The sequence below is a fragment of the Rhamphochromis sp. 'chilingali' genome, assembly GCF_963969265.1.
Source record: "Rhamphochromis sp. 'chilingali' genome assembly, chromosome: 6".
Taxonomy (NCBI): Eukaryota; Metazoa; Chordata; class Actinopteri; order Cichliformes; family Cichlidae; genus Rhamphochromis; species Rhamphochromis sp. 'chilingali'.
In genome coordinates, this window is record NC_137933.1 from 41,385,577 (window position 1) to 41,409,452 (window position 23,876).

Consider the following 23,876-nt stretch of genomic DNA (forward strand, 5'->3'; position numbering starts at 1 on the left):
TGTGAGCTTCAAAGATCTTGGCTACAGTTCAGCAAAGAAAAGCTGAGGAGAAAAATCTAGATCAGCCAGCCAGAGAGAGGCAGTGAGGGAGGGAAAGGGAGAGGAGGAGAGGAGGGGGCACGAAGGAGGAGGTGGTCAATAAATTTCCACGGGGAGAGCGAAGGACTGATGAGGTGGAGAACGCTCCGTGGCTGTGGGATCCCAGCAGGGCTCGGCTGGGACTGGAAACTGTGTCAAGGACGACTGAGGAAGAGACGGATGAGTCAGGAGCTGCTGCACGCGCACATGCGCACACGGGCCCGGCGTGGAGCCCCATCCCGCGCCGGATCGCACCGAAGTCGATTCCTCGCTGACACACGAGGTCATCAACGGCAGCCTTCTACTGTAGAGACGCGGGTCGCTATAGAAACTACGCGCTCTCCGAAAAACAAAATCTGTACTCGCTCCGCCACAGTTCTTCTAAAATCCGAGCTTGGCACTGACAGCGAACTTCTTGGTCATAGCGGGGAATCACGGCCGGAGCTTCAACCACGCCCACGGTTTATTTAGAAATGAACTTTTTCTCCTTTTTAACATTGTTGGTTCCATCTTTGATTAGCTGATGAGGATTTTCACTCCATATTATTATGAAGAATAACAAGAAGAATATTTTCATTCACTGTTGTTCGTTTCAAGTCAAACAGTAAAAGAAAGAAACTGAAGAAGTATGAACGTGACACACAGACATATGCTCGGCTCAGCTCAGCGACACACCTGAGAGCACCTGCGAGCCGAGGTGCAGGCACAGGAGCACCTCTGTGACAGGGCCAGACTACTTCCTGGTCAGATCTGTAACAACCTGACTGTGTGGGCACTCCGCTGCCTCTGATATGATTATATGAGCACTTTTTCAATGATGGGAATATCCACGTTTACCTTCAGGAGTGTCGGGTGTGTCTGTGACCACGTCACACTTTTCCGTCACGCAGTAATGCTGGCTGTGAGCCGATCGCGTGAGAAGCTCGCAGTTCTTGTACGTTTGTTTTCGGTTCAGTGTAACTTGGTTTTCACAGATTTTTAATGATTAAAAGTTTCCAGTTTCATCACTTTCAGTTTTAATCAGAGTGAGATGCTAACGTCACGAGAAGGCTTCACACTGAGAACACGTGAAGCAGAGAGAAGTGAACTTTTCCAGTCTCGTGTTTATTTTGACTTCACCACCAGCAGATGCTTTACATCGCTCACACGGTTTGTTCCGTCCGCCGTGGCTTCCAGTCGCACTGAGCGCGTTACAGGAGTGGGAAGTTTGGATTACGTGGAGTTTTGGGAATATTTGCCAGATTCTTTATTTCCTTCTGTCAAAAATAGACTCGGCGCATATTTTTAGCAGCATGCAGCAAAGAGACGGAGATACTGCTGTTAGCTTTCAGAACGCAGCTGCGGCACGTCTGACGTCTCAGCAGCGGTCGGATCAGCCCGACGGTCAGACTGTCCAGCATCTGACCACCGTGCTGCCCCCGGGGGCAAAGCTCACTGCAAAAATGTGAGCTAGCTGGTTAATAAATTAAACATCAACATCTGAGCTGTGAAACTGAACCAGCTCAGTTTATGGAGCCTGAAGTCACATGGACAGCGTTTCCTGACAGACTTCCAAGTTTAGCTCCCACGAATCTGTTAATACACTATTTTATAAAAGTGAAAAAATGAGACTTGACTAGACGTTGAGGAGATAAGCTGCTCCCACAAAGTTTTAAGTCTTAACATTGAGACTTTTGTGCTCCTGTTTCCAACACCAGCGACAGACGTTCCAGCTGAACCGGCACTGCCACACTTTCACAGAAACCACGAGTGTCTGCAGGGCTCCAGCGAACGCAAACTGCTCTCAGATGATGACAGAGAAGTCGCGACGTGTGAGCTGTTCCTTTGAAAGCCTCCTGCTCTTCTTCTTCTGCAGTGCTTTCTCCAGTTTGCCCACTAAATGCATCATTTTAGAGATTCTGCTGCCCGGTTTGTCACAGACACACAAACGATTCATTGATGATTATTTGAATCGTCAACAATCCCGCCCACCAACCAAACACTTATTTCTACTGTAGAGGAACAAAGATCTACTCTGGGTGAATCCACTGCATTCAGCTATAAGCTGGAAAGCAAACAAATGTCTGACAGCGCGCAGATTAAATCGATATCATCTGACCGTAAGCGGGACGCTCAACAACGAGTCTGAAGTGCCGAAATGTTTTCTTAAGAGGAAAAAGGCGAGCTTTATGCAACCAGGCTTAAAATTCCCCACATTCAAGTGTCCTCTTAAAACAGCAACACTTCCCAGACAGAAGATCAAAAAGCCCAAACTCTCCTCTGCAGCGACGGGGTGGGGGTGTCCTACAAAGACGCCTGAACGTCCGAACGCCGCAGGAGACAGCGGCATTATTGACGACACGAGCTGCGCCGAGACGAACCCGGCTGGCCTCTGCCATCGCCCGGTGCGGTTCGCATCAGTGAAATCATTCAGTCGGCGCTTCCTGTTAAAGATCTGGGTCGCTCGTCACCGCTGGCTCGCAGAGGGAGAGCCTGATGCAAAACAAATGTTTTCATAAAGTCGCTCAGTGTTGAATCAGCATCATTCGCTTCACTGCTTTTTTCTGTCTTTCCCCCTTTTTTCCTCCCCCAGGACCGACTCCAGCCACTCGGCTTTTCTCGCAGCTGCTTCACATTAGGCCTCGATGATTAGCGCTCGATGCTGCCCACGTCTTTAACCCCTGTGACAAACGGTCGGCCTTACTAAGCTCGCCATCAAACGCCGTCGAGCCTGCCGTGTACTCTCCCTCAGCTGCGACGGCAGATAAATCCCACCGCCGCTCGAATGCACGCTGCTAATCGAAAACAGCAAAGAGGATCAAACAAAGGACTTTTGTTAAGGTGCTCACAGAGTTTCCACGGCTCGGTCACAACACGCCATCATTTCTGCCGTTAACGTTAACCAAAGATGCACTTCAACCCAGCAAAAACAGACACCGTCGATACAGGTCAGCGAAGACACGAAAAACACGTTCACTGCAGATCCTGCAATCCTGAGACACAACTCAAAATGTCCTGAGCGCAGAAGTTATGGATCAACATCACTTCAGCTTTAAGATGACATTTGAAAACATTTGAACTCCTGTGATCAGAAACAGCAACATCTCTTCTTGGCCTCAAAAAGTTGATTCTGTCGATCTGAAGCGTGGCGTCATCCAGGTGACCAAACACAGTTCAACATAAAGTGCAGCTTTTACTTTGAAGGTGACTACAGTCTCTGTTTCTACATCGCGACGCACTTTCAGTTACTGCTTAGCGGACAGTTTGTGTTTGCAGGCGAGTCAGCGTTTGCTGGGGCAAAGTAATGCTGGCGAGGGTTTCGGGAAGCGCCATAACCCCCAGCAACCACTCACTGACTGAATGCACGCTTCAGGGGGAGGGGTTTCAGCCTGAGTGGAGTTAAAGTGGCCGAGGGTGGGCGAGGGTGTAGCTCTCATCTCCAACAGGTGTTGGATGACGCTGCGGTCAGGCCAGGTAAGTTCTGCCCTGTCGATCAGGTGCAACCGTCTTCTTATTGACGCTGCTGAATTGCAGCGATGCTCAGCCAGGACGCAGAGCTGAGACGCGGCAGGCGTGTCCGTACGGCACTTTAGCTTCCTGCTCCTGATGCTGAAACAGGAAATGAAAACTGTTTCCACAGTTGGAAGGACACCAGTTGATTAAAATAACCATCTGAGGTGAGATCAAACTAAAACTAAACAGAAAGTCACGTCTGACGATGGGAAACGTGAACACGAGCACGGACAGCGATGCAGTCTCATTGGTGATGAGGAAAATCAATCGTCGTAGTTCCTGGCTGGTGACTTTTCTCCGAGGTTATTACCAAATGCAACTGAGGCACTCCTAAGTGTTAGGTCAATGGTTTTTTCCCTGGCTGCTCCAGTTTGCATACCGAGGTGCTCCTGGTGCATCGCTGACCCTTTCTGCACGTGACCAGCAGCCGGTCTGTGTGCAAACTGACCGTTTCCATGATGTCCTGGTTCTCTCCCTGTTGTCCAGCTCAGGACGGCTTCATTTGATGAAAATGTTTTCATATCATTTCATTTGTGAATTGAGAAGCACAACGTGAAGCTGTCTGCCTCACACGAGTCAGCTGAAGTCGCACTCTGTGTGGAAACTGCATGCAGCGCGTGGGCTGCATCTCATAAAGGATCTGGCAATCCGAGCAGCATCAGATAAACACATAAAACGCATGGCTGTGCAAATAAGCACCAGGACAGAAAAGCAGAAATGACACGAGCATTGCAAACTGCAGGTGGGCCCAGTGGGCGTGGCCATCGCCGTGTTATTAGTTTCCTTCTTTCTTTGTGAAACGCAGCCTCTCCAACACAAGGTCACACATAAATAAGCAGTGATCTTATGGGACTGCACCAGTGTTTGTGACATGAATAACTAAACAGAAGACGTTTATAGAATAAGAACAAAGCCATAATCATCAGAAGTGTTTTACCCAGAAGTCTGATGAACGGCAAGAAATCCTCCTAAATCACTTTGCTCTGTTTAAGACGAGCTGAATCAGACTCCACGCTGTGATCGTTTATGTGAGCGCGGCATGAAAATGTGAGCTGCAGGCAGATTTGATGTGGTTAATCTCTGCGAGACAACGTTTTCTAGTTAGCCTCCTGCAGGAGCTGTTAGCATGTGACAGAAGGAGAGAGATCCTCGAGTAACTGACATCAGCCACCGAAGACAAGACGGCAACAAAGGAAAGCGGTCGATACTCATCGCTGTTAAAGTGGACCTCCTCTCCTGCTTCATACATGTCTGTGCATCCAATATTTCTGTGAACTTTACAGGGTTGGAGGGAGTGACAGGTGACACTGGGTGAACACATGCTGCCTACTTCGAATCACCTGGATCAAGGATGTCACGCAAACTCCACAAACAGGACGTTCAATCTTCAGTGAGGTGATGATGCTCGCCGCCATGTTTGTGCCTGCAGTGTTTCCACCTCCGTGCTGCACCACATGTTCACCAGCTTTGCACAAAGACACGGTGGCAGGTAATAATTCTCTCCGGCTCGCGCGACACACAGAGAGCTTCAGCACGTGCAGAACTTCTGTGGCAATCGCTCGTCCTATTAAACTAACACAGAAGTGCATGTGTGCTAATCCACTGCAAACATTTTGAGCCAGCTGAGACACAGAAAGGATCAACTGACCAAACCCCTCTATAAACAACAACCCTGCAGTGAAACCTGACGCTCACCTGGAGAGGAAAGCCTCCCGAGGCTGCCCGAGGACGCGAGGGGAGGGGACGGGGGTTAAAACTGAACTGAGCTGAAGCATGATGGGAGGCCTTCATTTCCTGAGGCTGCTGTTTCCAACAGCAGGCAGGAAATAAGGAGGGAAGGCAGCACAATGCTGCGCACACAGCACAGCAGCTGCCTTTCCTTTATCTTTCTGCTTTCTGTTACTCATTTAAAACAGTCGTGATTTTTTTTTTGGGGGGGGGGGGCACACACAGACACACACACAAAGACAAACACAGCGTTTTGTCCTGCAGCCTGTGCAGCGTGCCATCATGTGGTTAACTGGAAAATGATGTTTGCCACATCAAATGCTGCTTTTGTGCATGTGTGTGTGTGTGGATGTGCATGTGTCTGTGCACGTGGATGTGTGTGCATGTGTGTGTGGATGTGCATGTGTGTGTGCACGTACACGTGTGTGTGCACATACATGCGTGCATGTGCACGTATGTGTGTGTGCATGTGTGTGCGTGTGTATGTGTGGGCGTGCATGTGCGTGCGTGCACATACGTGTGTGTGTGTGTGGGGCGTGCATGTGTGTGCATGTGCGTGTGTGTGTGCGCCTGCACGTGTGTGTCCTTCTCCAATTACTTGCTCCAGCCGTCAGATAATAATGGGGGTTTAATCAAGGCCAAGCCTGGTGGGGTTTGCACACATTGGTGCGCCGCTGGCAACTTCCTCCCTGCCCGCGGTCCACTAACAGGACAGGAATGATGGCTCCCACATGGCCCGAACACTCACAGAGAGACAGTATGTTTTCATAGATCTGAGAAGAACAGAAATTGTTTCCACCCTGCCTGCCACCGCTTCAACTTTCTGCTTAGTCATCAGGCTTCTCAGAAGAACGCACCGAGATCCCTGAAGAAACGAGCTGTGTCTGATTTCAGCGTTACTAACATCACGGTTACAAAGAAAACAGACAATCTCTTCCCTCGGGAGGTTGAACACCCAGCAGCTCTCTGCCGCTTTCTCCGAGTGCTGCCCGGGACAGACGAGAAGGCTGGAGGTGTTTCAGAGAGGTGGGGGTCAAAGGGCAAAGAAACATCTTAATCCCGACAGCTCGACAGCCAGCAAACAACTTTTACACAACTCGAGTTTACAGGACACGTTCAGCTGTTTCACTGTAGCAGCCTCAGAGGGGCTGAATACGAAAGTGTGAAAAAATCTTTTTCACCAGTGTGATCACTGGAAAAATAATCCCCTTTACTGGGATATAACAGGACACTGTGGGTGTTTTTGTTGTGTGCTCAATGTTTCCTTCAAGACTGAAAAACTCGGCGCCGTCAGCAGGAACGAGCTTCCTCCATCTCTATCAAATGTTTCCTTACTTTCAACACAAGGAAAAAAAGAAGCAGAAGAACCTGAAAGAGAGAAACTGGAGAGAATCCACGGGTCGAACAAACGACAGACGCAACAGGTTTGTGCAGAGAAAGCACCGTCATGCAAGAAAAGTATAGAAGTGTGAAGACTACGATCCACGATGACAACCGAGCACTGCAGGGCCAGTGCGACCCAACGCGCTCAGCAATCTGTCGCTCGACAGCGCCGATCCATCGCAGCAAACGCCAAAGTTATTCTAGTCAGAAGTTGCAACATCCATCACTGATGTTTGCCTCCCGCGCCTGCTGCAGCGCTCGAGGCTCTTCAAGCAGCACGACTCACTCACACCAGCGCTTCCTACCCAACGCTCGCAGTCCAATCGACACATCGGAGCGCAACCAGGGCTTCAAGCAACCGCCAACCTAGTGGGTGCCCTGCTCTGCCTCCGGGGCTACGGCCACCCCGAGCAAAACAAAAGCAATGATCTCAACGATGTGTCGTGAGCATCGCCCACTCATCCAGCCTGTGCCACCAGAGCTGCAGTCACATCTGCTCCAAGTTTAAAACATCACCTCTGAGCGCCGAGCCAGGAAATATGAGCGAGTGATTGATGATCACCAGAAATCATTACCAAACGAAAAACCAGCAGCTGGAGGGAACACGCAGAGCTGCAGCAGGACAAACCGTGGCAGTGAAGACTTGTTCTTATTTTATTACTGTGATTTACCGTCAGTCACAGCGGAGTGAGGAAGTGATAGACCAATCCTAACAACTATTTGGGCCACCGGTGTTGGCAGTGAGTCTTTTGCAGCTGTCACACTCATCTTTGCAGATTTGTTGTAGTTCAGCCACTTTGGAGGGTTTTTGAGCACAAACTGCTCTTTAAGGTCGTGCCACAGCATCTCAGTCGGCTTCAGGTCAGGACCGGGCCTCTCCGAACTTCATTCTGTTTTCCTTCAGCCGCTCAGACGTGGACCCGCTGGTCTGTGTTGGATCATTAACTCGCTGCAGCACAAATACAGACCACAGCCTGAGACGAGCAGATATCTGTTTTTTAAAAAGAACGAAATCTTCACAATAACAAGAAAACATGAACCTTTGTCAGCCTGTGAAGTCTGCCTGGGAGCTCAGTCTGACGGATCTGCTCTGCAGGCATCCAAATATGATATTAGCAAACGTCTTATCAAATTATTAGACCACAAATATTTTAGAAAGTTTTAAACTAAAATATTGTTTTTTATCCAGGAAATAACCTGAGCCGACTTCTCTGAGACGCCTGAAATTATTCCAGCAGAACATTCAACCAGTAAAACTCATAATGCTCATCACTGCTAATCTAATAATAATAATAATAATAATAATAATAATGTGATTTACTGTTTTTAAAGAAAGATAAAAATAAAGATTGACTGTAACCCTCACACTGGGTGGTCTAATAAAGCACAGGGCTCGCTACATTAAGGTAAACGTTTCATCATTTTGTTCACGCAGTGTGTGTCAGTAAAGGTTTTAAACCGTTGGACAGACTGATCTGCTGTCACAGCAACAACAAACATCTGTCAGTCCAACTCAGGTTTAACTAATCCAGAGTCTGAAACAGTCCCGGATCATTACGGCCCATCTGTGAGGCGTCAAAGCTGCATGAGGAGACGAGCTGCGACGTCCATTGAAGGGCAGATGGGCTTATTGATAACTTCCTTCGCTGATGCCAACTGATGGCGGCGCGTCGATATCCTAATGCACGCCTGCTTCATTATTCATGACAGCCTCACAAGAGGATTTCACACAGGTCCCACCTGCACCCAGAGCAGCATCCAGCAGCAATAATGTGAGTCAGATCGATGCTGCACCGGGGACCGCACTGAACGCAGCGCACACGCTTAAAGTGCAGCAGACGTCTGCACAGCGGACACAGATTTGAAGATTCAGAGTCACGTGAAAACGTCACGATCCAGCGGCTGGAGATCCTGGTTCAGCAGCAGTGACCTGCACCGATGTTTCTGTGAGTCTGTCTCATCTCTGTGGAGGAACTTTGGTCCTCTCTTCCTCTCAGCGATGCTTCAGCTCGTTCAGGTTTGCAGCACTGGTTCATGCACAGCTCTCTGAAGGCTCAGCCTCTCAGCCTCAACCCAACTGTAACTCTGACACTAAAACCACATTCGGTTCTCAAAAATGCCTTCAAACTTATGGGGACCAGGATTTAGGTCCACACACACACACACACACACACACACACACACACACACACACACACACAGCAATAAGGTGACATGATCAGAAAAAGAAATTCAACAGTTTGCACCACAGACCAAAGCTGGACTCACGAATCGCTGTGAGCCTGTCATAAAGCGATCAGATAAATATGCTAAATGCATTTCAACGACATCGTGCATGCAGGAATGCCCCTGGGGAAAAATGCAAATATGTCTTTTTGTGGAGTTTTGTGTATAATCTTGGTGCACAGACACTTTTAATACTCGCCCAGCATTCAGTCACGTGTCAGGACGCAGCGATGCTTTCACATCAGCCACGGTAGAAAAATCTGTGCCAGCAAAAACATTAGTTTATAATAAACATGATTTGTACCTGAAGAATTTGACCCCGAGCCCATCGTCCAGAGAGTCCAAGCTGCTTTTTGGCAACTTGACCAGAAATGACTCATAAAGAGCCCACGCAGCCCCCCCCCAGCATCCACAGTAATGTGTGTCTGAATGTTTAAATGAAAAAGGTCACTGATGAACATGTTTGCAGTACAGACACAAAACCAGCAGACAGCGGCGTCCACGGAGATCACAGAGGCAGATCGATAACGCGCATACAAGCGCGAGCGTCAGACGAGCACGCGTACGGTCATCAGCTGAATCGAAGGAAGGCGGTGCGTGGAAAAAGCAGGAGTTCTCACAGAAACTTGGAGGGGAGCGAGCTTTAAAGCCGTGATGTGGGAATCTGGGTTTGAGTCAGAATTTAGGTCACAAGTTTGAGGAGTGAGGTATGCAGAGGAGAAACACATGTCGGGCTGCGAAGTACTGCAGCGTCCCCGAGTCTCTGCTTCTAAGTGACAAACACACTCCTGCAGCTCCCATTGCTGACAAATGATCCGTGAAGCTATGAGCTGACCAACACTGACAGCTTCACCCACAGACCCTGTTACAGAACCTGCAGTCCTCCTAGTGTCCAGCAGGGGGCGACTCCTCTTCTTGATTGAACAGGAGACTATAAGAAAATGAGCGTCACGCTCAGCTGATCCCTGATTTCAGTCTCGCCATGACTTCGATGGTTTCATCACAGGACGGTCACAGAGCTCCGTTCAAACCTTAAACCTACAGAACGACCTCAGAACTCTGCGTCTGCAAACACGCCGTCTCTTTGTGATAACATGATAATTAATGTACACAGAAATTCACATTTACAGTTTACAGCAGGCGTGCGACTTCACTGCGTTCACACGAGCACTCCGAGCTCGCTCTGACTCCGAGTCAGTGGTGTTTGTTTGGAGACAGGTTGCTTCCCACCACCTCGGCCTCTGGCCAATCAGATGCTCACTGCAACTACTTCAACATCAGCCATTAAAGCGTCTCATGTGGGGGCGCCCACACAGAACAAATGAAAGCTGGATCAGTCAAACCTGAAAGAAGGAGCCTGTCGTGTACTTACCTGCTCTCGCTCGCCTCTACCACAGCTTCTGTGCTTCACAACGATTTCCCTACTATGATCCATGATTGATACAGTGAATAAAATCATCTCTGCACTTTCAGCTCAGTGTTAGAGGCACACGAAGGATTCGAAGCTCTGTGATTGGCTGTTTCTGAATAGCTCTTTGTGAGTCACTGATTCATTTCTATACACACTCTGGTACCTCTGCCCCTTTTTGTTAAATCAAACAGCTTTGTATTGTAACACTTCTGTTCATCATGACTCAGGAGTGATTCAGTCCCTTTCGGTACCACAAACCCAACGACATCAAAGGGAAAACTCGACGACGTCTACCTCAGAGAAAGCCCCAAACGCTCCCGCAGGTCGGCCATTAATCCAACTTTATTAACGAGAACCTCGTGTGTGTCAGACGGCTTAGAGCCCAGGACGTCACCGAACAACAGCTGCAGCGAGGCGACGACAAAAACAAAGAGACAGATTTACCGAGGACATTTCCGGCGGGGACTTCCTGCAGCTCTTCTAGCTCTCTGCCCATCAGCAGGTAGAGGTTTTCCATGGAGCAACGGGACAGGTGAGGAATCTCAGACACGTCGTCCGAAGCGCTGCATCCCTCCGGCAGCTGACAGAGGGGAGACGAGAGCATCGTTACTGAGACTCACAGGGGAGAGAAACTTAGGTTACTCACATGATTCCTGCAAAGCACACAGGAAGCAGTGCATTGAACAGCTTTAGGATTTATAATGTGTTTTACACAAGCTGCAGTTCCACTATGATCCACTAGAGGCTCCAGCAGGGAGCTGTCCCCATAGACTCCCATGTTAAAACTTCACGGTCCTCACGGTGACACAGAGTCGTTCAGTTTGCTGTTAAGACATTAAAAGCTCGAGTCGCTGTTCACTCAATGCTAACCAGATATTCCTCTGTGAGGCTGAAGATAAATGATGAACACATGAGGCCGAGCGGAGGAACCTGCCGTCAGTCACAGGGACGTGGATTCTCCTGAGGATCTGCTTCGCTCACACTACCTGTCAGCCTGCATCACATCAGCTGTGCTGGGAGGAAGTGTGCGAACACAAAACTGAAGTGAAGGCAGGATCGAAGCAGCTACAGCAGCAGCGGGACGAGACGGTCCAACGTCCCGCGAACACAAGCTGCAGCAGGCGAGCGGGGGGCTTACCGTGCTCAGGCTCTGGGCGGGGTCGTACTTCGGTCCCAGCACGAATACTCTCTGTCCTTTCCTGACCACCCCGCTGTAGACGCGAGCAAACGCCACGAAGGTCTCCTTCGCCTCCTCTTCCTCCTCTGGCTTCGAGTCTTTCAGCGTCAGGTTCTCCATGTTCGCTGAGAGAGAAACGAGATCAGATCTTGTACGCTGCAGATTTATGGTGACAGCGTGGCGGACATGTTTTCAGCTTGTGAGTCTGTGTTTGTGTGTCTGCACCGAAACCACTGAAGCACCACTGAGCATCAGCTGTGTTCAGACACATTAATAAAGATGAGCGAGTGAAACGAGTCACTGAGACGAGCTCACCTGTGCAGAGTCCTGCAGGTGACACGCTCTCAGAGTGGGAGGGCTCTCGGTGGCTCTCCGCTGCCATCCTGTCAGCGTGTCGCCGTCTCGCCTGCTCCCTGCGCTCGGCGATCTCCTCCTGAGTCAGAGGCCTGAACACAAGAGTCCATCAGAGCTGGAGACGCTCCACTACGTCACTATATGTTTAAATGTTTCATTTTACTCCACCCCATTGCTGAGTCGCACCTCCGCAGCACAGATCTTTGCACCTTTTTCTAAGCTTTGCATGCAACACTCACGCTCTGCATCAACTCTGGGTTTGTGCTCAAAGACACTTCAGCGCGCAGGCTGGACTCGAACCACCAACCTTGCAAACGGTAAACGATATGCTCTACCTCGCCCGAAACATAAGGAGAAAGCCTTCTGCGTCTGTAAATGATTCATAAATGATGATGATTATTTACTGTGATACATGTGGAATAATCCTGAACCAAGAAAACTGTCTGTCCCCAAATATATGCTTTAAAAATTCCACTGGACGTTTGGACTGATGCGGGACCGTGCAGGGTGAGATCCGGGAACAGGAATCTAAAAGTGTCTTCCTTCTCTCACTCCAACAGGTCACAGCAGATGGCCCCGCCCCTCCCTGAGCCTGGTTCTGCTGGAGGTTTCTTCCTGTTAAAAGGGAGTTTTTCCTTCCCACTGTCGCCAAAGTGCTTGTTCATAGGGGGTCATATGATTGTTGGGTTTTTCTCTGTATGTCTTACGGTAGGGTCGACCTTACAGTATGAAGCGCTTTGAGGCGACTGTTGCTGTGATTTGCTGTGTAAATAAAACTGAATTGAATTAAACTGGCATCATCGGAGAAGCTGATGATTCCAACCCATCCTCTCAGATCCCACCACCTAAACTTATGCAAACGACTTCTCTCTTAAGCCGCCGCGGCCTTCGAGTGCTGGATCGTTGCTGAGAGGATCCACAGTTTCCAACCCCGAAGGCAACGAGTCGCTCCTGACGCTCCCGCCTGCACACAACCCACTTCCCAGAAATGAAAATCAAGGTGAAGGATTAGGATCAGGCGTGCTCTGCAGCCGAGCTAGAAGCCGGTCAGAGGTGCAGCAGGAGATGATCCTGAACAGGTTTTTGATGTTTATGGATCAGTTCTGGGAGCAGGTCTGAGAGGCAGCATCGGGGCTCCTGTCAGCACCTGAAACCTTCTGTTCAGAAACAGACTTCAAATTCCTCCGATAGGAGAGTTTAAGCTGTAAAAACAGAACATAATTATCCCTGCATTAGTTTTCCTGCATGACCCGTGTGTGTGCGTGTGTGTGCACGCTGTGCGGTTGGCGTGTTAGCCCGTGTATGCATGTGCATGCCCTCTTCAAAAAGACCACAGTGACTATAGCAACACAGCTGCTCACAATAGGCCCGAGTGACGGCATGCAGCACAGAGTTCAGCTCCGTGATGACAAACCACTTTAAACAGCCCATAATTTGCCCCTGACAACAGCGGCAGCCCTGCAGACTCACTGAGACTGATTGCACCTCTCTTTAGCATAAATTGGATATAAACGGGGCCGCGGCCCGAATTCAGGATTGTAGCAGGAAACCACAAAAGAGCCGGCCCCACTGGAAGACGGCCCGGCCGTAAGAACAAATGGGCTCAGAGTGACTTTCAGCTTAAAGCCGCACGAGTCAGCTTCGCATTATTTCCCCCGAAAAGGACAAAGCAGCCAACAGATGTTTAAGCGGAGGTTTCCCCTTTAATGCCGCGTTTACATCAAACGCTGAAATAAACACAGCTGTGCACCGCGTTACGGACTTCATCACTTTTCCACAGGAGGTCAAATCAGTCGCTCACTGGTAATAATGGGAACGCCAGGACCGGGGCTCTGGCCCCGCCTGCTGCGGTTATGAAGTAATGGCTTCCAAACACTGAGGCTGGATGATCGCGACCACGAGCAGACCTTTTCCCATTGTGAAGACGAAGGAAAAAAGCGTGCTGGAAAATTAAACAATGTATTGATATTAAATCTGTCTGCAAAGCACACTTCACCGCTTTTTACTGCTGAAGGATTTTTATTGGAGATGTCTTCTACTCTGGCTCCAGCGAACGAAAATGAAACTCGGTGGTGACTCTGATGATATCTGCTCTGACATTTGCATGAAAGCTGCATAGTGAGTAAGTTAAAGGCTAAATGAAGCTCAGAGCCCAAGTAAATGGTAAATGGCCTGTATCTGTATGGCGCTTTACTTAGTCCCTAAGAACCCAAAGCGCTTTACACATCCAGTCATCCACCCGTTCACACACAGCTGCCCTGGGACGCACTGACAGAGGCGAGGCTGCCGGACACTGGCGCCACCGGGCCCTCTGACCACCACCAGTAAGCAAGGACACTCAGTAACGATTGCCCAAGGACACAACGACCGAGACTGTCCAAGCTGGGGCTCGAACCGGCAACCTTTCGATTACAAGACGAACTCCCAACTCTTGAGCCACGATCGCCCCAATTGTTAAGATATGTTAAGACCGAGGGCCTCGGCAGACCCCGCTCACTGAGGTTTAAAGAAGCGCCTGGACTGGGACTTGGGTTCGTTTGTTTAGCGGGTTTTATAATCCTCGATGTCAAAGCAAAGCAGTTCACAAAGTCCATATGCAGTTAAATGAATAGATTTGCACTTCTGAGACTTCACAGGCTTCTTTCTGCTGCTCCACAGCAGGAGAGCATCCACCACATGTCCTTAACTACATCTGTGACCCGGCACAGTCCCTGCATGTCAGGGGTGTCCAACTCCAGGCCTGGAGGGCCGGTGTCCTGCAGGTTTAGATGTGTCCTTGATCCAACACAGCTGATGTAAAGGGCTAAATGACCTCAACATGTCTTGAAGTTCTCCAGAGGCCTGGTAATGAACTAATCACGTGATTCAGGTGTGCTGACCCAGGGTGAGATCTACAGCGTTTCCACTGCTACCTGTTGGCCAACGGCACAGTGGCGGTCAGTGCTACCCCGGGCCTCGACCAATCCTAGGCAGAAATCTGATCCGGCACAGATTTTATGCCGACTGCCCCTGCTATGGACTCCACATATATACACTGCAGGGTTTTTCTCAACAGCAACCACGGCGTAGAAAGCTCTTGTGGCAGGAAGTTGTGACAGTAAACTTGAGTTTTCTTTGTCCACAGTTTAAGGAGCCACAAAGCGTGAGCGGTCAGGTCGGATCAGATCACGCGAGTCCAGATATTCTGACCCTGATCAGACCTGCTGCGCAGCACTGTTTGTCTTTTTTAATGAACATGACTTTCAGCCATCACTGATTGGACTAGCACGCAGTGGCTCGCAGCGAATCTGCTGAGGTGCGATGACAGGACGTGATGTCACAGCTCTTTGGGAAAAAGCTGCAGCTCATGTCCGACATGTGAGACTTTCTCTTACTGGTGTTGCAAAGAGTCGAAATAGGAAGAAATTCAACAAATTCATCAACTTTTATGCATAAAAACATGTCAGGAATCTTTATCATTTTAGTGTCTGCACTGTCACCGGTGTCGTTCCAGTTGCAACAGCAGCCGCATGGCAGACTTACGCATTTCACATTTCATGCATGCAGCATTTGAGAAAAAGAACCGTGAGCTTTGGGCGCGCTGCAGGACGCTGCAGGTCACGCCCTCGCTATGTCGCCATGTCTGTGCACATTGTTAGCCAGTAGTGACGCTTCAAACCTGAACTCATTTCCTCCTCATCTCAAGTTCTGGTCCAAAAATCCACATTTTCAGCATTTATTAACAATTTTTACCAGATTCTCAGCAGCTCGTTGCACCTGAGCTCTGCGCCCGTCCCTCGCACCTGACACTAAACAAGTGTCGTCTCTGCCTCTGCTCTGTGTTGTAAATGCTTCTGTCCAATCACAGTCCTGAGTTTCACAGAAGCGAGCGGGTTGGCCACTGGGACCTCGAGATGAGCAAAAAGACGCGCGGGTGCGACGGGGGATCGTTGTCCTCGCTCTGAGTGCATCAGTACCTGTTGAGACGCGCGTCTCCACTTTGAGGGAAGCGCTGTGTGCGAATTAGACAAGTGGCAGCGCAGCAGCGACTCCGTTAATGATTTAAAGCTGCCGCCTCAGTCAGGATCCAACAATAATTAATGTTAAGGGTTTTTACAGGTAAGCCTTTAATGAGTTATCAGACGCTTTTTTCACTCGCCGGAGTCGACCGCTCGAGGTCGTTTCCCTTACAGATGAATTCTTTTCCTGCAGTCCTGGATGAACATGAATCGTCAGCGGCCCTCAGTCATCAGGGCTGCGATGGGCCGATAATTCACAGTAACTGCTTCTATTTTTATTTGGCATAAAGTAACGTGTCGTAGTCTGAGAGTCAGACGCCTCAGTCGTTTGTTTTCCGTGTTTCAGAACTTTTCGTGTCAAAGACTTCACTGATTTTGGGTCGGAGGTGACCCACAGCGCCAGGACCTGAGTGTTGGTGACGAACAACATGTTTATGAGGCGCCGTCAGCCGTCAGCCGCCACACAGATGTCAGCAGAGAGGATGCACGCCTGCTGCAGGCAAAGAGGAAAGAAGCTCCCGCAGCTCATTAGCCGGGACTTTAGACAGGTTTTTCCTTCCAGCCTCACAATATCAGATGGCCTTTCCTTCCTTCCTTCTCTCTCTTTCACATACCTCCTAGTCCTCATCCTCCATGCCTCCTCTGACAGCTTGTCTATATCTCCTTTCCTCTGCTTGCCACTGGAAGTGCACTGCTACAGTTTGCAATTAGGATCAGAACTGTGACAGGAAGCTGAGAGCTGAGGCTGAATGTCTCTGCATCAGAAACGCTGCAGATCAAGAAGATGAAAACAGAGGCGGAGGAATGGAGCATATGCTGTATGCTATATGCTCACAACCCCAAAATACACTCGGCTGATGGAGCTCAGACTGGTGGAGACCCCATCATTAAACCCTCTGAGGATGAGGTGGAAGAACAAAGTTGCGAGTGGCTGCTGGTGATCCTCTGGGTCGACTGATCAGAATCAACTATTTTAAACATTAACATCGACCCACGATTTCCACATTAATGCAACGCAGCTAACAACAACATCAGCCAATCACGTGGCAGGATCGATCCAAGCTGAAATCACAAACCGTGATGAAGAGAAGGGATTAAAATTGAAAACTAGAACGTGTTGAACGTAATAATAGAAGGCACGGTGGTGCAGCGGTCAGCACCGTTGCCTCACAGCAAGACGGTCCGGGGTTCTAATCCAACATCTGGCCACAGCCAAAGCTGGGAGTGTGTGTCTGTGTGCGGCTGGGGAGGGCTCCCGTGACCCTGGAAGCGCTCGAAGCGAACGTTCAGGCCCAAAATGCAAAATCATCCTGAACTCAACTGGAAACCTCCTGCAGTCAAAGCTACTCTGTGGCATAAAACGACTCCGGAGCAGCCAAACGTCATCGCATCATCACGTCCTGCGGGGCAGTTGAACAACCGCGCGAGCCCGCTCGTTTCTGACCGTCCAAATGACCCGACACCCAAGCTAATAAACAGGAATGTGCGGAGCGTCTTCGTGTCACACTGGTTAGCTGCTACGATTATTAGTCGAGGAACACTGTAATGGAGTTCACAACATCGCATTAGAGCTTTTTACAGCTTTGCCACAACTGAGCGAATGCAGATCAGTCAGCAGTGCACAATGAGGCAGAGCGAAGACAACGAGTTCACTCTGGCCCATTAATGGCTTACACACATGCTCCGCAGGCCAGGCCATTAAACCAACACTGGGACCAACGCTGTAATGACTCCTCGACATCAATCCAAGCCTCCTGTAAGCATCTGCTTCCAATGAGCCGTGGCAGCGATCCACTCCACGCTGCAACTCGTCATCCTAGCCTTTCAAGCTCGAACACAGCTTCGCTATTCATCTCGCTGCAGGAAGTCGAAGACCTTGTCTCCCATCTTCATAAAGGGCTTGAAGACAGATTCGGTGACACCGGGCTTAGATTAATGGGCCAGACATGGAGGAAGGGAGCTGTGTGATGTTAAAGCGCGCTCGCGTCCTAAGAAGAGACAGGCGGGCCAGGATAGGCCAGGACGGCTCCATCCATCACTGGCTGTTGGGGGGTTTGTGGTTTACCCTCAGTTCACCTCCGAGAAGGACGCACGGACGGGAGAGGGCCAACAGCTGTGTCCTACCACCAACCCTCCTGGAGTAAGAGACAAACTGGAGGTAAAGGTGCTCCAGCGACGCAGAGGGCACCGCAGGAAGCCAGGCACAGCACGCTCTGACGCTAGCTTCTGCCTCCAGCACGGGAACCGTTCACTCCTCTCTGATAATATACGTGCAGCTAAAACAGAGCAGTTTCCAGATGATGGATGTTTTACAAGGAAACACATTTCCTCGTGTCATTACGCGCTTCTGCTTTCACAGGAAGTATTTTCATCTCTGACTGTGTGCTACAGGAACTGATTTCACAATAAACAGCAAAAATAATCAGCTGTGTTTCTGGAGACGCATTTATGATCCTCAAAATACAGACAGTGGGCCTTCGTCCAGACACCAAACATCCACGAGGCGCGACAGCAGCGCCACCTACTGGCTACACGCACACACACTCGTTTTCATATCATAGTGAGGACATGTCAGGGACATAATGCTTCCCTGGCCCCAACCACGACCTGTAATCCTGACACCACAAACACATTTTGAGTCTCAAACATGCCTCCAAACTCGTGGGGACGGGCATTTTGGTCCCCACGAGTTTGGTAAACTTTCAATTTTTGGTCCCCACAAAGATATGAATACACACACACACACACACACACACACTCTCACACACACACACACTCTCACACACACACACACTCTCACTCACACACACACTCTCACACACACACTCTCACACACACACACACACTCTCACACACACACACACACACTCTCACACACACACTCTCACACACACACTCTCTCACACACACACACACACACACACACACACACACACTCACACACACACACACACACACACACACACACACACACACACACACTCATAAAAAAGTAAAAGTAATGATTAAGTAAACAAACAGAAAACATTAATAAATAATAATTACTGACATAGGAGTTTGGAACCTCCTTAAGTTCCTTGAATTCAAGGAATTGCTTGAGTTTTTCTTTCCAAGCTCTTTAATATTAATATTTAAGTCATAAATCACAGACATGTGGGAGGGTGAGACGTGACATCCAGGATCCTCATATATCAGCATCGTTTCCTTGATGTTGCCGTCAGAAACAAAAGCAGCAGAGTTTTAAAAATAAAAGACATTTTATGAATACCTGACCTTTCACGCCTTTAATTTGAGGTCAGAGGTCAGAGGTCGGAGTACTGTGATACTCGTGGTGCCAACACAAACGACTGCCCAGAGACTGCATCAAATGTTTTCGCACTGTTTCCACAGGCTGCATGGAAACGGCAGCTTGACCCGACTGACCTGCAAACTCATCGACTGACCCCGTGTTACTGAGAGTTTATCGCTGTGCAGCGGAGACACTCAGGCTTACATCAGGACGCATTTCTGCTGTGGCGACGCCTCGGAAATAAAACAGGAGCCGCTTGATGCACCAAATCTACACCACAGACTTCAGCCACTGCACAGAGACCTGCCATCTTCAGAAGTTTCCTGATGACTCTGCGGTGGTTGGATGCATCAGCAGGGATGATGAGACAGAGTACCGGGCTGTGGTCGACTCCTTTGTCATGTGGTGTGAGCAGAATCATCTGCAGCTCAACGTGGCAAAGACCAAGGAACTGATCGTGGACTTCAGGAAGACCAGGAAACACGTGACCCCTGTTTCAATCCAGGGGGTCAGTGTTGACATTGTGGAGGACTATAAATACCTTGGAGTACACATTGACAATAAACTGGACTGGGCTAAAAACACCACAGCACTTTACAGGAAGGGCCAGAGTCGTCTCTATTTTTTGAGGCGACTGAGGTCCTTCAACATCTGCCAGAAAATGCTGAGGATTTTCTATGAGTCTGTTGTGGCCAGTGCGATCCTCTATGCTGCTGCATGCTGGGGGAGCAGGCTGAGGGTCGCAGATGCCAACAGACTCAATAAACTGATCCGTAAGGCCAGCAATGTTGTGGGGATGGAGCTGGACTCCCTCAAGGTGGTGTCGGAGAGGCGGATGCTGTCCAAGATAAAGACAATGTTGGATAACACCTCCCACCCACTCCATGACATGTTGGTCAGTCACAGGAGCTCGTTCAGTGAGAGACTGAGATTACCGAAAAGCACCACTGAACGACACAGGAAATCATTCCTGCCTGTGGCCATCTCCCTGTACAACGCATCCACTTAACACACTGTTTGCTGCTACAACTACACATGTTTCTTTTCCAAATATTTATTTATAAGTGACTTATGTATGTATGTATGTATATATATGTATATATTGTACTATTCTTAGTTAGCGTATTGTCTGTCTTGTCTTAATGTTGGTTTAAAATGGAGCACTGTAACAAAAAATAATTTCCCCCAGGGATCAATAAAGTATTCTGATTCTGATTCTGATTCTGAAATATGTCTTAAAGACAGCGACTAGCCGAGCGAGCGAGCAGCGGCTCACACCTGCTCTGCAACGTTGAAGCAGCCGTTTCAAAGGCAATGAGACTGCAGCACTCGAGGTCAGCACCAAGTAAAGTGCTGAAGCTAAAAGGCCACAGGCTGAAATTCTTCTGATGGTGAGGACGCATAAGGCTTCTTGGTGAGAGCTTTGACTAAATAAGTACTGTTTTACTTTCAGTAACACACCCCTGCATGAACACACACAGACACACAGCTACCTCTGTCTGTGCTGAGGAAGGGCCTTGGCGTCCACGGCAAACATCTTGGACACGAAGACGATGACAGGAGCGTTTTCCTCACTCGAACACTGCAGGAATGCTGGGAAACACCAGGAATGAAGGAAAAGAGTCAAACACACAGCGACAGCTGAAAACAGCGAGCTGCTTCAACAACAACACGAAATCCAAACAGACCACACGCCCGACGTTACAGCGCCTCCGTCGCCCTGATGATCACTGCGAGACGTTAACGCCACTGACCCACCACACGGTCACTGACAGGTCACTGCAAACAGCTGCTATCAGTGGGTTCAGCAATAACTCTTTATAATTACTGATTTTAAGCATCTAATGGTGATTATTAAGGAGCTGTGATCACAGACTGCATGACGAGGCTCCGCCGAATGTCAGATGAGTCTGAAGCGTCTGAAGCCGACCACAACGCAGCCTTAAACAAAGTCAGGCAAATTAAATCAGCTGATGCAGGATCTGAAGGCTGTGCTTCCTGTTTGATACCAACGTGAGGCTGAATACGACCAGGACGAGGCGACAGCGAAAAGAGGCAAAAATATAAAAGAAAGTAAAAACAAATCTATAAAAATGTGTTTGAGCAGGAGGTTAGTAAGGGCGGGGCCAGCAAAACAGCTGATATGGTGTCAGCAGTCCTGATTCGCTCAGAGCTACACGAGCCAGAGGAGGAGTCACCATCGATCTGCACAGATGATTGGGACGTGCAGAAGCATGCTCACAAAAGAGCTCCTGTCATTGGTTAGAAATCCCAAACAAATACTGCGTGTGTGTGTGCGTGTGTGTGTGCGTGTACGTGCATACCTGTTTTCAGGTGTTGCGTCTGCTCGGGCAGCGAGTCAAAGCGGCGTGCTCCCACGCTCATCAGCTTCTCCACCCTCTCGGCCGCCATCTCTAACGGGCTGGGGAGCTTCTCACACACCATGGCTGCAGCGCGTGTTAAAGATCACCGAGGACAGGCGGGACAAAGATGTCGTGCTGGCGTCCTGCCGAGGGACGCGCTCACCTCACAGGACAAAGGATACAAAGGACGGCCTGGGAAACGGGTAACCACTGGCTGCAGATGGCAGACAGGAGGACTTTGGGGTCGGAGTGACGCGAGTCTCTGGCCATCACCTTTACCCCGAGTGACGTCACCACCTTCTCCACCTTCTCCTTGTCTCTGGGGATTTAAATAAAGAGAAAGTTCTTCCATTACGGCCGCGGGGTCGGGAACGCGTTCCCACCTGTCCTGAGAACATCACAGCTTCTGTGTGGAAACGTCCTGGCAGCTGAGAACAGTCTGTGGAACATCGCTGCCTCCTCGTGTTTCTTAGAAGGTTATTCATAAAAACTCATTTTACTGAAATAATAAAAGTTAACCAACCTCCTGATGACGACCGCATCATATAAGCTCCAAATGTTATCCAGCACGAGCTGCACGAACAGCGGCTTCTTTCCTTTGGCCTGCAGGGACGTCGCACATGGAGGAGAAAATCTGATCAGTGCAAGGAATCGTTTTCCTACGAGAAACAAAGCAGAGGAGCAAAGACCTCCTGGAACCAGAACCATTCAGGACGTTTGCTGGATTTGCCACATCAGACTTTTTCATTGTGAGTTTTTTCTTGGGCTCTGTGCGTCTTTACTTCCTGATTTATTTTGAAGGTTTTCTGTTTTTGCTCTTTTGGTTTTATTATTGGATGCTGGCCATCGTGCTTCCTGCCCACTACGTGATTTCTGCACTGGTGTCTGGGGCAGCTTTGAAACCTTCCCTATGAAATGGATCATTAATACAGGAGCACCTCAGCCCGTGAGTGTGGACCGTCTGAGGTGCAGGAATCTAAAAGGCCAACATGGCGTGCTGCACGCATCAGCAAACGGGTTCCTGAAGCCCGGAGGCCGGCTCATGACCACGACCTGATTTATTGTCCGCTTTACTCTCTGTGAGCATCATTTCAAACAGGAGCATCTTGTTTTATTCAACAAGACTTCAAACTAGCAAATGAGACCATAAACTGTAAAGTGTTTACTGTAATCAGAGAGCACGATCAGAGGACTTGCCCCCTGCTGGACACTAGACAGAATGCAGGGACCTGCAAAGTCCACTTTGACTGCATTCACCATAAACACTGCACGACTCCACCTTTAAACTAATATTCACTGACTTCATGTCGTTATTCAGGTAACATGTTTGTGCTCTTTTCATTCTATATTTGACGAATGAACAAAGTAACATCAGAGAAGCTCACTGATGCAACACTTCTCATCTACTTCTGCTGAAATCCAGCTTTTACCAGGAACATCAACAGGTGAGCACACTGAAGCCTGTGTGAGCTGTAAACACACACAACACTAAAACATGAGGTGACATATCCATGAAAAGAGGGAAAAAACACCCAAGACACAGGACAGAGGACGTTTTTCTGCAGACACACAGCGACTGCATCCAGCTGCGATTCAGAAGGTCAGCCCACACAGCTCATCCCCATCCTGTGAGTGTGCTGCTAAAAAGCCTCACCGTGTCATTCACGGGCCGGCGTGCCTGTGAATGACGAGCGAGCATGAATAAGAGGTCAGCCCCTCCATCGCTGCTCTGTTTTGCAGGCACTGACGCCTCCTCCGCTCGCCCCTGACGGCTGCAGCGCTGGCCAGACAGAAACACACCAAAACACTCATCATTCAGGGCCCGGGGGGGGGCAGCAGCCGAGCGTCTGCTGGGAAACGTGGCCGGTACCGGTCCAATCCAATAAACATGCCGGGTCAGTCGGGACTTCAGCCTCTCGCCGTGCAGGAGCAGAAGAGCATAACACACACTGTATATAAAAGATGGAGAAATCCAAAAACGCTATCACCGACTTTTGTGATTCGACCTCTGTGGCCGTCACCAGATACCAGGAAGTTCCCCCCTAATGGCTCGTTCGGGACCTCGGACACAGATGACCTGCTGTCAGTGCTCGGTGACATCCAAATGACATCCTTGAATTTCACTCTCAAAGCTCCGCCTTCTTGGACGGCCTGTTAGTGCAGTGACCTCACAGCAGCGATATTATTGGTCACATGATGCCATTAAAATGCTCCAACAGCACAAAAACCTTCTGCTCTGATCTTTTAATGCTTCGCTGAAAACTTTCCTTTTCCAGTTTCACCTCGATTCATAAATTTCTGCCTTTAACGTGGCTGCACCTGTCAGTTTATGATTGAATGAATATTTTCCTGCTCTGTTTAAGGTGCAATATTAAGA

At 49.3% G+C, this 23,876-nt stretch overlaps 1 protein-coding gene across 1 annotated transcript in view; it reads right to left on the reverse strand.

Annotated features, from left to right (window-relative positions):
- efl1 (elongation factor like GTPase 1) overlaps positions 1-23,876 on the reverse strand; it is an 81,183-nt gene that overhangs the window by 52,035 nt on the left and 5,272 nt on the right. Inside the window, exons 8-14 of the mRNA XM_080883934.1 lie at positions 22,023-22,102; positions 21,682-21,818; positions 21,461-21,583; positions 20,630-20,729; positions 11,811-11,941; positions 11,457-11,620; positions 10,763-10,898 (exon numbers count right to left, since the gene is read on the reverse strand). Of these exons, the coding sequence (XP_080740060.1) occupies positions 10,763-10,898; positions 11,457-11,620; positions 11,811-11,941; positions 20,630-20,729; positions 21,461-21,583; positions 21,682-21,818; positions 22,023-22,102 (871 nt within the window). The remainder of the gene's footprint in view (positions 1-10,762; positions 10,899-11,456; positions 11,621-11,810; positions 11,942-20,629; positions 20,730-21,460; positions 21,584-21,681; positions 21,819-22,022; positions 22,103-23,876) is intronic.